Below are 15,491 nucleotides of genomic sequence, written 5' to 3'. Positions count from 1 at the left end.
TCAGCCCGCTGTGGAGCGGCGCCTCCGAGCCGCACGGCAGCAGCCCGGGGCGGATCACACCGACTCCTCCAGAGCAGGCGGCCCTGCGGCGCGGCGCCTCTCCCCGCAGCCCCGGGCCGCCGCAGCCGGGCTGCGTGAGGGGCCTCGCTCCTCCTTCCCGCGCCTCCCGCCGGCCCTACCTCATCGGCATTCGCCCCGCCACCTCCCCGCGGCCCGCACTGCGGTACCGCCCGCGCAGGCGCGGGCCGCTGCCCCGCCCGCGGACATGGCGCAGACCGGGCCGCCGCCCGCCGCTGAGCGGGGTAACGGCAGCGCTCCGCCCCCCCCGCCCCCCGCGCTCTGCGAGCAGCGGGCGGGGCCGACCCCGCCTCCCTCGCCGCTGAGTGGCCGTTGGGTCACGTGTCGCAGCCACAGGGCTGCCGTTGCCGGGCGCGCGCGCGCTGGAGAACGTGAGTGGGGGGGGAGGGACGGGGGGAGGGGGCGCGCGCGCCGCGGGGCCGCGAGCGGGGCCGGGAGATGGCGGCGCGGCGGTGCCCCGCTCCCGGCCGCTCCGCTCCCGGCCGCCCGCGCTCCCGCGTGTTCCGCTGGCCCGGCCGGGCCGAGACGAGCCGCGCAGCGCGGCCCCGGAGGCGCCGCCCTGCGTGCGGCGTCGCGCCCGGCGGCCCCCGCCCTCCCAAGGGCCCCGAGGGAAGGGGGCTGCTGCCGGGGCAGGTGCGGCGGCGGGAAGGCGGCCTGGAGGCCGCAGGCCCCCTGCAACGAGCTTGTAGTAGGCTGCCCCCTCCTCCCCCCTCAGGCCTGGCCTTTCGGCCGTTTTGGATGCAGGGTAGCAGGTCAACCTCGACGGAAAAGAAGCGACTTTCAGAAGTTACAGAAATACCTGATGTTCGACGTACTTGCCAAAGTCTTAGCGCTTCACCCTCAGTTTTTGGGGGATTTTGCTCTTTGAAACGCTTTTCAGGTGGCAGAAAAAAGAAAAGAGTTCCTGAAAAAGTATAGAGTGGCCTGTTCAGGAAGTCTGTGGTGCTGGTGGGGACGTGAGAGTGCTGGTTCCCAAAGCACCACCCCGAGATACCCTCGTTTTGTCAGGAAGCTGCCGCAAACGCGTTTTAAATGTGGTGACTCCTTAGGACGTGCTGGTGCTCCTTAGAGCTGTGTGGCTTCAAAATTGCTGTTTATTTTGTTTACTTGAAGTAGACAAAAGGTATTTTTACAGATTACATATGGAAACTGATGTTTTTTCCTATCTTTTTATTAATCATAATTATATTAATTCCCTTCCTTTCTTGAAATAATATTTGATAGCCTGCAAATATCTTGCACCCCTATCAAAGGAGAAGCAGTGACAAGGAGGTAGATAAATGAGTCTGCAGATCTGGGTGGTGTTTTATATTTGTATAGTCAATTTGCATAATTCAGACATATATAAATGTGTTTAATGATGTCTGAGTTGATTTACCTTCCTGACTTAGCATGCTTCTGGGTGCTGTGCTTGGTTATTTCAACAACGTTTGTGGTCCTGAGAAGAGTGGGCATAATACTAATATTAGGAAGTGTATGTTTATCAACTGTTTGTGTAGTTTGCCACTATGATCTAAAATTGATTGGAAAGTAAGCTAATTGTTCTTCCCTTCCCATATAAGACTGCAGACAAATTTTCCCTCAAAATACTGAAAGCTAAGGAATGTTGAATTCACAGAGCCCTTATGCTTCACACTTGCAAAGTGGAGTCGGAGAAGCATGGTTTCGTTTTAATTGCATTATGAAGTTCTTGAGATAAATAAAGGAGTAAAGCCTTTCTGGTGTAACTATCCAATTTAGGATTCTAGTAGTGTGAATATTGCAGTCAAGTGTGTGTGGGGGGGGGGAAGACATTCTGACTCTAAAGTAGTTAAGTAACATTAAAGTTTTAAAAAAAAAAAAAAAAAAAAAAAAAAAAAAGTGACCTAACCTGCAGTCTGTTTTTGTTCTGACACAATTATTTTCGTTACAAATGTGACACCACCCTACCTTTACCAGTACAGTGACAGAGCTATAAGGTTTTGTGATTATTTTGTTTAACTTCAGCTGTATATGTGTAGATGCATCCTAGCGTTTTGAAAGACAGCTGCTAATTATTATTTATTATCTTATGAGAGAAGGATGGTAAAAATATGTATTAAACCTTGTCGTGCCACTTTGACCCCCTAAAACTGGGAAGAAACTTAATATGTCAACTCTAATAATGATATTATTATAGTATATAGTTCTGACTGCGGAGATTCAGCAAGAGGTGATGCTTCAAAGAAAGAAATTACTTATTGACTTCTTGTTTGTCTTTCTAGCTACATTGGAAATGCTTTATCTGTTTGATCGTATGTGGCATATAAATTTAGATGTGCAAAGAAAACTGTTGCTTTTAAGTTTTCTAAGCAGCAAAACCAATAGTAACATTGCTGTTGTGTGGATCCTGTATAGATCCTGTACAGTTTTTTCTAATAAAGAGAAAACTCATATTTTTTAAGGGGAATTGTTGAAATGTAAAGACTTAGTTTTTTTATTCCTGCTTTTTCTGCCTACTCTGCACTAAAATATCTTAACTGATTTGGCAATTGTAGCAGAATTGTAGCAATGGCAATTGTATTTCTGTTACATGTAACTCATATAAGCAAAAAGTATTCTTTTTGATGGTGCATTTATAATCAGCTTCTTGAACAGAATAAGCTATACTCAAGAGAGGGTTTTATATTAGGTTGTTCCATTCCAGGAGCTGATTTATATTGCACTATGAAAAGACTGATGTGACCACTCTCTCTAGAGGAGGAAAAAGGGAGCATTAGTAGTGTTAGTATTACCAGTAAATCCTTTTAAACATGTATGACACCTTGGCTGAGGCACATGGGCAAATTATTTCCACAGTTGTTACCTATCAAAGGTAATAGACTGAAAGATCAGGGAGGAATAAGTTCAGTGGCAGGTTAGTCATATAATATAGATATTCTGAATAATTTCATAGTCTACATTGTAGGGAGATTAGTAATTATTACTTTGATTTTCACAAACTGAAGAGGTTTTAAAGACTTTGTTAGAGCAAATAATCTTTCTCATATTGCTACTACAGGAGTAGCAAATTCTTTTTGTTTTGTTGTTTCTCCTTTTGTCATTTCCTACATGCAATTTGAGATTGCTAGTTGTGATTAGATTTTAGCTGCTTAGAAGTCACTGCTGGGTGATATCTAATTTGTGACTTGCCTGTAATGGGTGATACTACCTATAAGCCCAGCTGGTGTCTGAACTGCAGACGTTATCTGCAATTATATTTAAAATGTGCTTAAGTTCACTATATCTCTCTGCTTTCGTTTCCTATATGGCATTCGTTTCTAACTTAAGGCTTCAAATTACCCAGTCAGCTACTATGACAGTAAAGTCGTAGCAAGGAGCACTATAGGGAGACTCAACCCGAAAATGTTAAATTCTGGGAGAGGTCAGTCTGACTCTCTGAACAGTCTTTCAGTTCTAAGAAACTGCCCCACTACCATGCCAGCTAGAATCAATGGTAAACCCGCTCAATTAAAACTTGCCAACAAAGTTGACTGTGTGTAAACTGAAAGACTTATTCCTGGTTTACTTTCACCTGGAAGGGGACGAGTTCACACATGCTGAGGTCACTCTGCAATGTGAACCTCAGTGAATTTTGCAGGGGCAATGGAGAGATACACTTCAAAAGCATGCTCGTCTGAACTGTAACAGTAAAACTGGGATTTTATCTTTCTGTATATATATATATATATATATATATATATATTCTGTAATGCTAAGGTGCCTCCATTACAAATTATTTTTACAAGGCAACTTTGTAAACCCCTGACAGTTCTGTATTGAAGATTGGTGACAGATCTTTTCAAGATCAGGATCTACCATACAGATAAAAGCAGAATCTGCAGATCATGACTACGTTTAGAATGGATGGAAATGAGGTGTTATATTTCTCTCTCTACATCTCTGTGTCTACATCACAGTATAACTTTTTTCTTTTTCTTTTTTTTCTTTTTTTTTGAGATGAAGGGCAGTGGATCAGATTTCACTTCACAAAAACATGAATCAAAATTTTATGCCAAGGTACTCTGGAACTGCCAAGGTTGTTCTATCCATTTGGGGGGGGGGGAAGAACAGGGGCATCTGGGGACTCTTTTCCACTTGCTTCAAATTATAGCTATAGGAAAAGACAGTATAACATTTCATTTCAACTGATATTTACTAAAATATTTACTTTATTACATGATCTGTCAGTAATATGAAGTCATAATATTTGATGGTTGCCAAGCAAGTGGAGGGGGTTGTCACAGTAAAAATAAAAATTTAAATGCTTTGCACTTGGTTAGTACAAAACAAATAAATTCCGAGAATGTTTAGTTCAGACATTTATCTTGAGTAGGTGACAAAAAATGTGGACACGTGGCAGCCTAGATGTAGGACAAATGTCCATTTCAAGTCTGTTCTGGAAATTTGTACATTTTGAAGTGTGTGGCAAGTTTTTTAAAAAGAAAAAGGAATAAGTACTTCATTGTTTCAAGTCTCATTAGACTTTTAATAAACAGGGTAGAGGGTGAGGAAGAATGTTCAAACAGTTGAAAGCACTATATGTTTAAAATGAATTGCATTCCAGAAGGCTCTCAAATAACCAATTTGTTTTCTTTCTTATATATTTTTCCTTTCTAATGGAACACATAGTATGTTTTGGCTGACATTTTTGATTGCTTCCAATGCATAGCTTTATAATGCTTATAATACATAGCATTACTGTAATCGTGGTAGAGCATTCCCACTCATCTCTGTTGCATGACTGCTGTATAGACATGGGCTATGTGAGGGTTCCTTTTCCTAGGCGTGCATATGTTAAAAGTATTTTAAATGGGAGTTAGAGTATTCCCCCCCCCCCCCAAAAAAAAAAAAAAAAAAAAAAAGGAAGATCCTTTAATAAGTGAGGCTAGGTATAATTTGGCAATCTGGACAGCATGGTATGGCAAGATTTTGGGGTTTTCACACAGCTCAGGTTTAAGTGGTGTTGAATATTCTAACATTTTCATATTTCTAACATTCTCATATTTGTTTTTACTTATTTACTTGTTAAAAACTTGTTTTTAAAGGTACCAGTGTACTTTCAGCAGTGTGGTCAGCAGGCCTAGTATAAAGCCCCTTCCCTTTGTTATTTTGAGAATGCCAGCAGCTTTTTCTTCTCTTAAAGGACTGTAATAAGGATAAGTGCAATTTAAGGAGCAATCTAGAGAACAGAAAAACATAATTAATGCTACTACTTAGATGTATAAACTGATACGGAGGTATATGCTGCTTTTGTTTATGTTTAGCTGTGGTTGATCTTTTCAGGTGCACAACTGTGTAGCTCTCACAATCACTTCTACTGTTAAAGGACAACCTAATTCTGAGGTGATTTTCCTCTTTTCCATGTGTTTGCTTACCTTGTGTGGTGCAACTCCATCAATTTATTAATTATACTCTGGATACATAAAGAAAAATGTGTAATAAAGTATTTTCAAGCATACCAACTGTCTGCATGTAACTTATAATACATAATACAATAACATAATACCGACTAGAAAGGCAAAATTTAGTAAATCCTGGTAGACATAATGTAGAATGTTAAACTTCGGATCTTGAGCTGTTGTTCTCTAATTGTTTCATTTCTTTTTGCTCTCTTCCAGAAAAATCAGATTGCTGCATGTGTTGCTTATTTATCTGAGATAAAGATGTTTGCTGAGGAAATGAAAGAATGTATCACTGTCTTATTTCCTTCAGACGAAGTAGGGGAAGAAATAATCCACCCTCTCTAAAGTAGATCTTGTAGATCTCTCCTCATGCTTTTACTTTGTCTTTATATGTTGGGGCAATCAGAAGCTTTTTTGATGAGAACAACTCAGAGCAGGGAGAGAGAAACATAGGGAAAATGTTTGTTTTGTTTTGTTTTTTAATGTGGGATCTGGTTATGGGGATAACCACATCAGAATCTTGTTATTATTGGTTCTGAAATTGGTATTATTTCAGGCTGGCAAACCTTGAAAAGCATTACTGCTCTGGAGATCTCAGACTGCTTAAGCATCGATTCCATTCAGCTAGGTTGGTTAATCCTTCATCATATGTTCTTGACATTTCACTTTAGCTCAGCTCTGAATTGAATCAGGAAGAATATGAGCCGTGGACATGTAGCAATGGCTGGCTCATGGTCTGACCCACTATAGAAAGGCTGTGCATCTAAGGAGGTGAACGCACAGGTTCTTTCGAATGTTAGTCATTTCTGTACTCATACCAGAGATTAAATGGTGCCCTCAGTTGGCCGAGCTGGTGATCTGCTCTGCATGGTAGATCACTTGCTGTCAGGCAAATCTGAGTTGATCTTGCAGAAACTGGAGTAGGCCGCACAAAAAATGAAGAGCAAAATTGGTAAGCAAGTGTTTTCTGAATGCACGTAGTTTTGGAGCTAGACACAAGTCTGGAGGTAAAAAAGAATCACCTGCAGAGGTGATGGTAATCAGTTTGCAATGGTAATGAAAACTGAGTGCTAGTTTGTATACTAGAAGCATTTTCCCTGTTCTATGCTTTTAAGCTAAAATATGAATTCTGGTCACTGGGAAAGCAATCATATTTTCAAAGCTTATTGTTAGGAATACTTCACTGTTTCTCTGTTACTACTTGAAATAGTAAGTCTTAATTTTCATTCTTAGTTTGTTCTGAATATTTGGAAAAGGTGGAAAGAAATGTCATGAAAAAATGATATATGTAGCCAAAATGGGATGCATGAAAACAGAGGCTCCAGAGAAGTGGTTTTTTGTTTGTTTAAATCAGTTCAATTTCTGAAAGTTTCATTGGTTGTGAGTGAGTCAGGAAGACAATGCGAACGTGTCTAGAACACCCAGAAATCTTGTAGATGAAATGAAACCTGTTCAGGGGCATCAGAGAGGTTACAGACTCCTTTTTATCATGATACTTGTCTGGATTATCTGTATAAATCTCTTATTTGTGTCTCATGCCAATTTAAGAATTGTAATAATCTTATTTAATTTTTTGTTCTGATTAAGGAAGATGTTTGTCTCAGCTAGTTAAAATTGTACAAACTATGTTAAAAAAGTATTGATGAATTTGGAAGCACCCCTATGGTTAATCCTCATTAAAGAGAAAAAACATATATATGTATACACACACACATATATAAAAATATATAATGTCTTTTATCTCTTATTTTCTTTCAGAATTTCCCAAACTTATATGGTTTTGAATTCAAAGAGAAGACTAGGAATGAAATAAACATCAGGTTTCTTTGAGTAAGAAGTGACAATGCAGCGAAGGCAGAGAGGAGTCAGTGCTGGATTGCTTTTGCTGTTTTATGAAATTTATCAAGTTGGATTTCAGAACATTCCTCCTGTTACACTTGGGATACTTGCACTGAATATTTTTCTCTTTTTGAATCCACTGGGGCCACTATCTGAAGTGTGTATCAGTGTAAATGAAAGCTTCTACAGAAAGAATTGGCAGCGTTTACTGCTTTCACCTTTCCACCATGCAGATGACTGGCATTTATATTTTAACATGGTTTCCATGCTTTGGAAGGGGATAATGTTGGAAAGAAAGCTTGGAAGCATTTGGCTTGCATATATAATTGCAATATTTTCAGTGCTTGTTGGAGTTGTTTATATGGTACTGGAATACATGCTTGCAGAAATTCTGGATGACCCTACATATAAAATGAGTTGTGCTGTAGGTTTTTCAGGTAAGACGCACAGTTGATGCAATTTACTTCTATGAAATTAATATTTTTAGATACTGTATAGTCATACTTGTTGAATGTAGAAAATGGAGATGTATGCATCTGTGTGTATGTATATAGAAGCTACGTCAGTAAAGCTACCTTTTTTCTTTTTAAATTAAAGCATATGTTCTGGTATGTTCATGTGGTTGATTTCATATGCTTGTGACCAGTGTCTTTATCTGAGAACACGAAAAATATCATCACCCCAGTAGAATCATGTTTCTTGTTTAGTGCCACTGACTGCTATAAGTTTGTACACTTCTCATTTTCAATGCAAACTATTTTCCTGGTGTAAATGTTGCTTAGGTAGGTTCTGAAAAACCCTATCACTTCACTAGAATTATTATTTCTGACCATCTTTTCTGGTATTAGCTGTGCTTTTTAATATGGGCACCTACCATGGTCTTGACCTCTTATTTGAGAGGTTAAAGGTTTGTAGTGAGTGAACTCTTCCTCTTTAAGGAAGCCTGAAATCAAGGGGAAAAGTAGCATTGCTTATTATCTTATTATGAATAAGTCTATAATCTACTGAGCCACTTGTACAGAGGACAGAAAGTCAGATTTTGTCAGCTTAGAGAATAACTAATTGGATTTTAATTTTCACGTTCTACAAGATAGTTCAGATTTAATATTAATCATTGTGGCCTGTTCTGATGTGTCTTACTTTCTGCAGCGTCTTTGAGTATTCCAGGCTTGGAAATATGTTGGACTGCAGCCTACATGTACATACATTTGACCATTATTGAAGCAGTAAATTAAAGCAGCTCTGACAAAATTAGTATCCATAGTTGATCTTTATAAACCTTCAACATCCTCCCATATATGTCATTGCTCTTGCATTGCAGGGAGTAACGTATATATGGAACAGCTGTTGAAGAGGAAGAAATGAGTATTTTTCTGATAATAACTCCTTCTTTGAGAGCCCATCTGCATGTGTATTTATGACCTATCTATTTTTTCAGCTTTCAAGAGCCTTGGGATGCCTGGATACTGTTTTTTTTTTCTTTTCTTTTTTTCTTTTTACAATTGGATGAAGCAGACCAGCTCATTGCTCCCCAGAGAACCTGTCAATACAACAGGCCTAGATATGGACATTTAAACCTGAAATATTTGAAGCTGAGTGTACAAAGGTGTGGTGAGCCAAGGATGGATTGGGTAGAGCGAACTGCTAAACTACACTGCCACTTTTAAATATTTCTCTCTTCTATTAAATTAATAGTTTCTAAACCAAGTACAGTTTTATTGGCAACAAATAGCGTGAGTCTATGTGAGGGAGTATATGTGTTTGAGCACACACACGTATCTGTGATTAGATATGGTCATAAATGAGAATCTTTCCATCATAGAGTAAGCTGAGGAGTTTGATAGCTCTTGAGTTCCTATGGTGTTAGAAGTGGAGGGAGAAAACCTTTTTCATGTTTTTATTTAGTTTATCTGTATCGTGTTCCACTCAGCTATTTTTCCTGTATCAAATCTTTTACTTTCAAATTTGCAGATTTTTTCAAACTGTTGTTTTCAGTTTCTTCTTGAGAGTAACCTTTTCAAAGCATTTTGAAAGTTCCAGTAAAATAAGTGAACTCATTCTGTCATATCAACTATTACTTACATGTTAAAACAGTTGTATTCAGTTAGTAACAAATGGTTATTTATTATGATTAAAGGTGATTTATGTGATTTTTTTTTTCTTTGCAGAAAGGCAGTGATTCTGGAGTATATGTAAGATGATTTTCCATTGATTTAGAATTCTTGAGTCTAGTCTTCAGTTTCACGAATGCATCTGTTTGCCTTGTTTTCAGTCATGGCTTTTCTCAACTCAGAACATTTTTTGATAGTTAATTTTGCTTTAGTACAACTGGAACTCCCATTTTAAAATTATGTTTGTATTGTTTTGAATACTTTGGTAGCTACACTGGGTACATGAAAAAATAACTTAGAGTTGGCTTTGCTATACAAATGTATACATTGTAATTTTTTTTTTAGAGGCACTGAAAAGTATCACTGAAAAAAGAGTTTAGGACTGCTGTTCTGGCATGTAACAGTGTGCTTCCTGGTGTTGTGAAACTGCATGGTTCTCCAGTTTTAGTTGTTCATTTGAAGTCATTGGCATTTCTTTATTTTTTGGGCCCAAGTATTTCTCTCTTAATGTAACTTTGTTCTTGTTTGCAGGAGTCTTGTTTGCTTTGAAAGTTCTTAACAACTATTACAATCCAGGAAGATTCAGCAGTGTCTTTGGAGTGCAGATATCCAATAAATATGTTTGTTGGGTGGAGCTGGTGGCAATTCATTTAATTTCCCCAGGGTAAGTGCATTTAATACTTCAAAGTCAGTAGAAGAGATCTGGAGTATCTGAATTGTTTGAAAACTAATTATGAGGTATGAGTAGTGCCTGGCTACTATCCAAATTGAGTATTGAGGCTACAATTAAGTGTTGAGGATACAGTTTGCTTTTTTTTCCCCTCAGCACCTTCCAGTGTGACTGTGCTTCAAAACAAACAAAAAAACAAAACAAAACAAAACAACAACAAAAAAAGGAATGCTGTGCTTATGAAAGATAACAAGGGCTGATGGGCAAGAGGCATACACATTCAGCAAAACAAGCTAACCTGAGACAAGCTGTAATGCAAAGGACTTTGTTAGCAAAACAGCATTTCACTGTTTGCTTTGTATTTCTCTCCTAGTCCCAAATATGCATTTGTTCCAGTCACTCCTCTGACTTTTAATAGAACCATTATCCAGTATTCTGCAGCTTTTTGTGCAGTTTCATTGCCTTGCATGCTTATTGATTAAATTGTTCAGTTTTTCTTGGTGCTCAGTTCTGCCAGCACAGCTTACCCACCTCTCAGCCCTGTCAGATTAGTGCCTTCCTTTTCTTTGGCAGCTGATTTTTGGAGTTGCATTTGCAAGTAAATAGTTTGTTGTTATAATATTTTATAACTGTCAGCCATAATGGAGAATGTGTGTGAAATAAAGTCACCAAACTGAGAAAAACAAAGCCACCTAATTTACAAACTACTGAATCATAATTTACAAACACATTTTCCCACTTTTCAGAAAGGTTAAAAAAAAGAGACGGAGTGAGACTGAGATATTTCTTATCAAATACTATTATATAGTGGATGTAATGTTCTTTGGCCAGGAAAAGGAGAAGAGATGTTCAATTATTACCTATTCTAAGCACTATTCATATTGTTTTTATGACTTAATGCCTGATTGACTGCAGCAGGGAATCCCAAGTTAAATGACAAAAGAACTGCAGTACTGAAGTACTCTCTGTTCCAAACACAATTTTAAGTGTGAGCTGAGAGGTCTCTTACATGGTATTACTGCAAGTGTTAAACCAAAGTTTTCAGTATTATATGCATTCTTCTGCAAAGCATAAACTCGTTTTAGCTACATATGTTTTTTTTATTTGACAGTGTTAAATACCCCTGTTCATTTTGTTATTAGAGAATAGTGGAAGAACTATAATAAAGTCTATAATAAAGCTGTGCTCATATCATACCGTATCCAATTTATGGAGAAAAAAGTGAGGTTAGTGATTGCATTCTGTTGTTTGTTTCAGTTATATTACTGCAGAAATGTCATTGATGGGGTAAATGTGTATAGAAGGTACAGAAATAAAGTCAATAACCCTCTCTCAATTTGTGTGGGAGCTTACATTGCTACTTGGTCTAAAGAACCTCTGGATTGTTACATGCTGTCCTGATATTAAGGGCAATTTCACAGCACTTAAACAATATGATAGGTAATAGAAAACAAGTAGTCTCTAGAAGTTCATGTCCCAGAACATGGTGTGTTTAATTAGTAACTGCCTCGAAATGAACCATAACAATTGTAGCGCTCAGAGCAATGCTATTACATGTTCATCTGCCTGTTCAGGGCATGTTGTAGTATTTGAAGTGTCTGATTAAATGGTATTTCTTTGTAGGTCAGATTGCAGAACTTATCCACCTTTTATCTATTCAAAGTTAATTGGGGCAGAATTCTGTCCTGTCAGAAGGACATACATTCAGCTTGGGCGTACCTTAGAGGACTATTGTATCACAGGATCATCTGAGAATCCATAAGCAATGAAGGATTAAAAGTAATACTGAAGGTATTGAAAATCTGATTTGTGCACTAAGAGAACATTTAGGGTTTTGCTGGTGTCTTTTAATTTTTTTCTTTCTCATTTATGCTTTTGTTATGGGGAAATTTTAAATCACATTTCATTTCCTTCTACTCTTCCATGAAGTGAGAAAGTTGGGATGTTGGCTTTTTATAACATTCTTTGGAACGGAACATTTCTTTGGAACAACAGTCACGTGAGATTATCTTCTAATCTCAGTGCCTTTTCCAGAATTGGTCATGTGGTATTTTAGTCATCCATTGGGTGAGCATGCAGGTGCTTTACCTGTGCTCATTACTAAAGGAAACACTTATCTTTCAGGTTGTTTCTGTATTAATTCAAATTTTTATCAGATCAACACAGGCAACACGCCTAGATTAGAGGCTGAACATCATAGTTATTTTCAAATTGTTTTTCCAGATGGCTAAAAATAACAAAGAATGAAGATCATGGGAGAATGGAAAGGTAAAAATGAAAGTGTAGAGGATCTTATTTTTCCAGCAATTCAGAAATGCTGAACTTTGATATTGCGACTGCAGCTCTGAAAACTGGTGCAGGCGTTTCTCTAGGCCTCTTCTTTGACCTGTATTTTGACAGATTTTAACAGTTATTGGCTTCCAGGTGTCTGAAAGTTTTTCAGATCTGTGAAAGATGATATAATCCATAAAATGTAAAAATCTGTCTTATTTGAACTGTTTCCATTTTCTAGATGAGTTCTAGCCTTTAGTTTCTGTTCTAAATTTCTCTTCGTAACTGTTTCTAGATAAGCAATGTTGATTAGTGTTGATTTGAGACAATTTTATCGAGTTTTGTTAATTTATATGTTTATTAGTGTTCTCAGTTTGCAGGGTCTTCCCTTTTTTGAAAAGAAAGAACTACTGCAGTTTTGAAAGAACAAGAGCACTGAGAGAGTGATGGAGCACTTGAATAGGTTGCCCAGAGGGGTTGTGGAGTCTCCTTGTCTGGAGATATTCAAAGCCCTCCTGGATGCAACCCTGTGTAACATGCTCCAGGTGACCCTGCTTGAGCAGGGGGGTTGGACTAGATGATCTCCAGAGGTCCCTTCCAACCTTACCAATTCTGTGATTCTTTGTGATTCTGTGGACAGGTCTACGTTTGGCAGTAGAGGTGCAGATTGCTCATAAGCTAACACTTGGAAATGTGTTGTTCAGTTATAACTTATAATGATTCAATGATGAAAATCATTTTCTTCATTTCACATGGGTTCCAAGAATCCACAGGACCTCAAAATATCTGAATAAATCATAGTCAAAATAGGCAAATGTCATGAGTAGGAATACAGAGCTTTTCATTAAAATGTTGTTTTTATTTTATATGTAAAATATGTGTGTGTGTGTGTGTATGTATATGTATTAGTTATATTTATGGTAATATATAAGAGGCTGGGTCAGTCTCTGATGTAAATACAAATATTTTTTATAGCTCTGATATTTAAATACTTATGTGACCTTTTATATGCATCTGTTTTCCTATTTAGTCTGTTTTTTAATTGCTCATTGCCTAATGTTTAGAGGTATCACTGGGTCATCACCGATTATCAGTCATATTTACTGTTGAACAGTTTTATTGATGAGTTATCTTGCTCTGTTGATACTGGTAAAGTTCATCAACTTTGAATTCAGCAAGTAACACTGAGGGAGAATGAAAATGTTCTTTATGCTGTAACATCTTGACTGTTACAGCTGTTGAATCAATGAATTGGCTTATTTTTGCTTGACAAACACTTCTGTCACTTTGACTAGAGATTTCCTGGAATCCCTTACCTGAAGTACTAGCATATTTTCGTAATAATATCACAGTAATGGAAGCTTTAACAGCAGTGTAATTTGAGTTTGGAGACATTTAAACATGGTATAACCTTCACATTTCTTGGTTTAGTTGTAGACTATCTGTAGTCCTGATGATAAGAATTAAAAAGCAAATCTAAATCATGCACCTTTAAGTCTTAAGCTGCTTGTTTGTTATCTGCAGCAGCTGAACAGTAGTTTTAATGTACTGTTGAGAAACCAGTCTTTATCTGGTGACCATCACTGCACTAATGTTCTTCCTTTTTACTACAACCGAACTTTAATACTAATCTTATTACTTAGAAATCATTAGGTCATTGCAATTCATCAAGAGAATATTGTCAAATAAACACTTCTCATTTGATAACAGATTTGCAGAATAAACAAGCAGGGAGATCTTATTACAGTGGCTGAAGCTAGTAAAATGTGCTGAAGAGCTTGCTCTTTAGAGCTGGCTGAATGGATGTTAGAACTGTTCGTGAGTTATTTCTGGACACTGGAGCAAATCAGTTCTGGTAGTTTGAAAAGTGCAAGTAATTGTGCCTTTTGGAAGGAGGAAGGAGCCGGTGAACTGTAGACCAGTTGAGCTGCTTACTACATGGAGGAATATGTGGAGGAGTAATTGAAGTGCAGTAAGCAACTGAAAGGTATTTGCCACGAAAGATCAGGGCAAATCAACTCCGGCACTCCTTTTGTGCCAGTGTAAAAGGCTTTGTGGCTTGGAGAGAAACTACAGGTGCCATCTGTCTTGACTTTAGCCAGACTTTTAACTTGACATTCTTAAAGCAATCTAGACTAATAGGGTACAAAAGAATAGGTTACATTGCACAGCTGATTTAAAAAAAACATACTCAACAAATTTTTATTGGAAGTCTGATAATCACTGTTGAAGTAATTGTTAATGTTAGGGAACAGGATGTACTCAGTAGCTTGAAAATAAAATCAAAAGCCCCCCTCTCAAGCTCTACCTCATGCATTTAAGATACAGTGCTCTGTGGAATGCCTCTTGCAGAATATTTATGTGATAAATAGTCAGGAATAAAAGAAAAGAAAATGGGTTTGATAGGAATGGCATTACATGGTGAGAACCATTTTCCAGTCTTCTATCAGCATTAAAAAAAAAAAAAAAAAAAAAAAAGGAAGAAGAAAAAGCTATGTTCCCAATTTATAATAAGGTAACTGGAAGTAGGAAACTTGCTAGTAAAGAAACAGTGGTGCTTTCTTATATAGGACTGGGTAAAATGGATTGCATGTCATTCCTCCCCCTCACTCCCATGTGGTCACTTAATTTGTTCTAATTTGTGTTCAGAGAGGATGTTCAGCACTGGTAAATTAACTACATTGCCTACTTCCCAAGCAAGATTTAATTTTATAGCAAAGAGTGTAAATTGTAGGTGACTACCTGCTTGATTTTAATTTGGAAATTAACAGTGTGTATATAAATAAACACGTGAATTTGATCCCATTGTATGAAAATTCATTGTTTTTCAAAATAAATAGCTCTAGATTCTTGCAGTATATCACTTTGCTATTACTAGTTTGCTGAATGAGTATGCACTTTCTAGCATAGCCTTGAAGTAGAAGATGCATGGAAATAAGACCTTGTCATAAAATTCTGCAGTAAGGGCTTAAATTAAAGACTTACTGGCAATGCTACATAAGTGGCTTTGTGTTGTGGTAGCATTGTGTGCATAATGGATGATAGCTATTTGACTTTTGGGTTTACAGTTACTGAGAAATTATCAAAGTTAGATGACAGATATAGGTTTTCTTGTGCTGT

General features: G+C 38.0%; 1 protein-coding gene across 4 annotated transcripts in view; it reads left to right on the top strand.

The window, feature by feature from the left end:
• The first annotated feature begins 389 nt into the window (after positions 1–389).
• RHBDD1 (rhomboid domain containing 1) overlaps positions 390–15,491 on the top strand; it is a 46,578-nt gene continuing 31,476 nt past the window's right edge. For 2 of the 4 annotated variants that reach the window (XM_062583121.1, XM_062583124.1), the window contains exons 1-3: positions 390–449; positions 7,239–7,756; positions 9,962–10,094. In XM_062583121.1, the coding sequence (XP_062439105.1) occupies positions 7,324–7,756; positions 9,962–10,094 (566 nt within the window). In that variant the 5' untranslated portion in view covers positions 390–449; positions 7,239–7,323. The other 2 variants (XM_062583122.1, XM_062583123.1) reach the window with 2 other exon arrangements.

This window comes from Rhea pennata, chromosome 9, assembly GCF_028389875.1.
Source record: "Rhea pennata isolate bPtePen1 chromosome 9, bPtePen1.pri, whole genome shotgun sequence".
NCBI classification, from domain to species: domain Eukaryota; kingdom Metazoa; phylum Chordata; class Aves; order Rheiformes; family Rheidae; genus Rhea; species Rhea pennata.
This window is presented reverse-complemented; position numbering and strand designations above follow the sequence as displayed.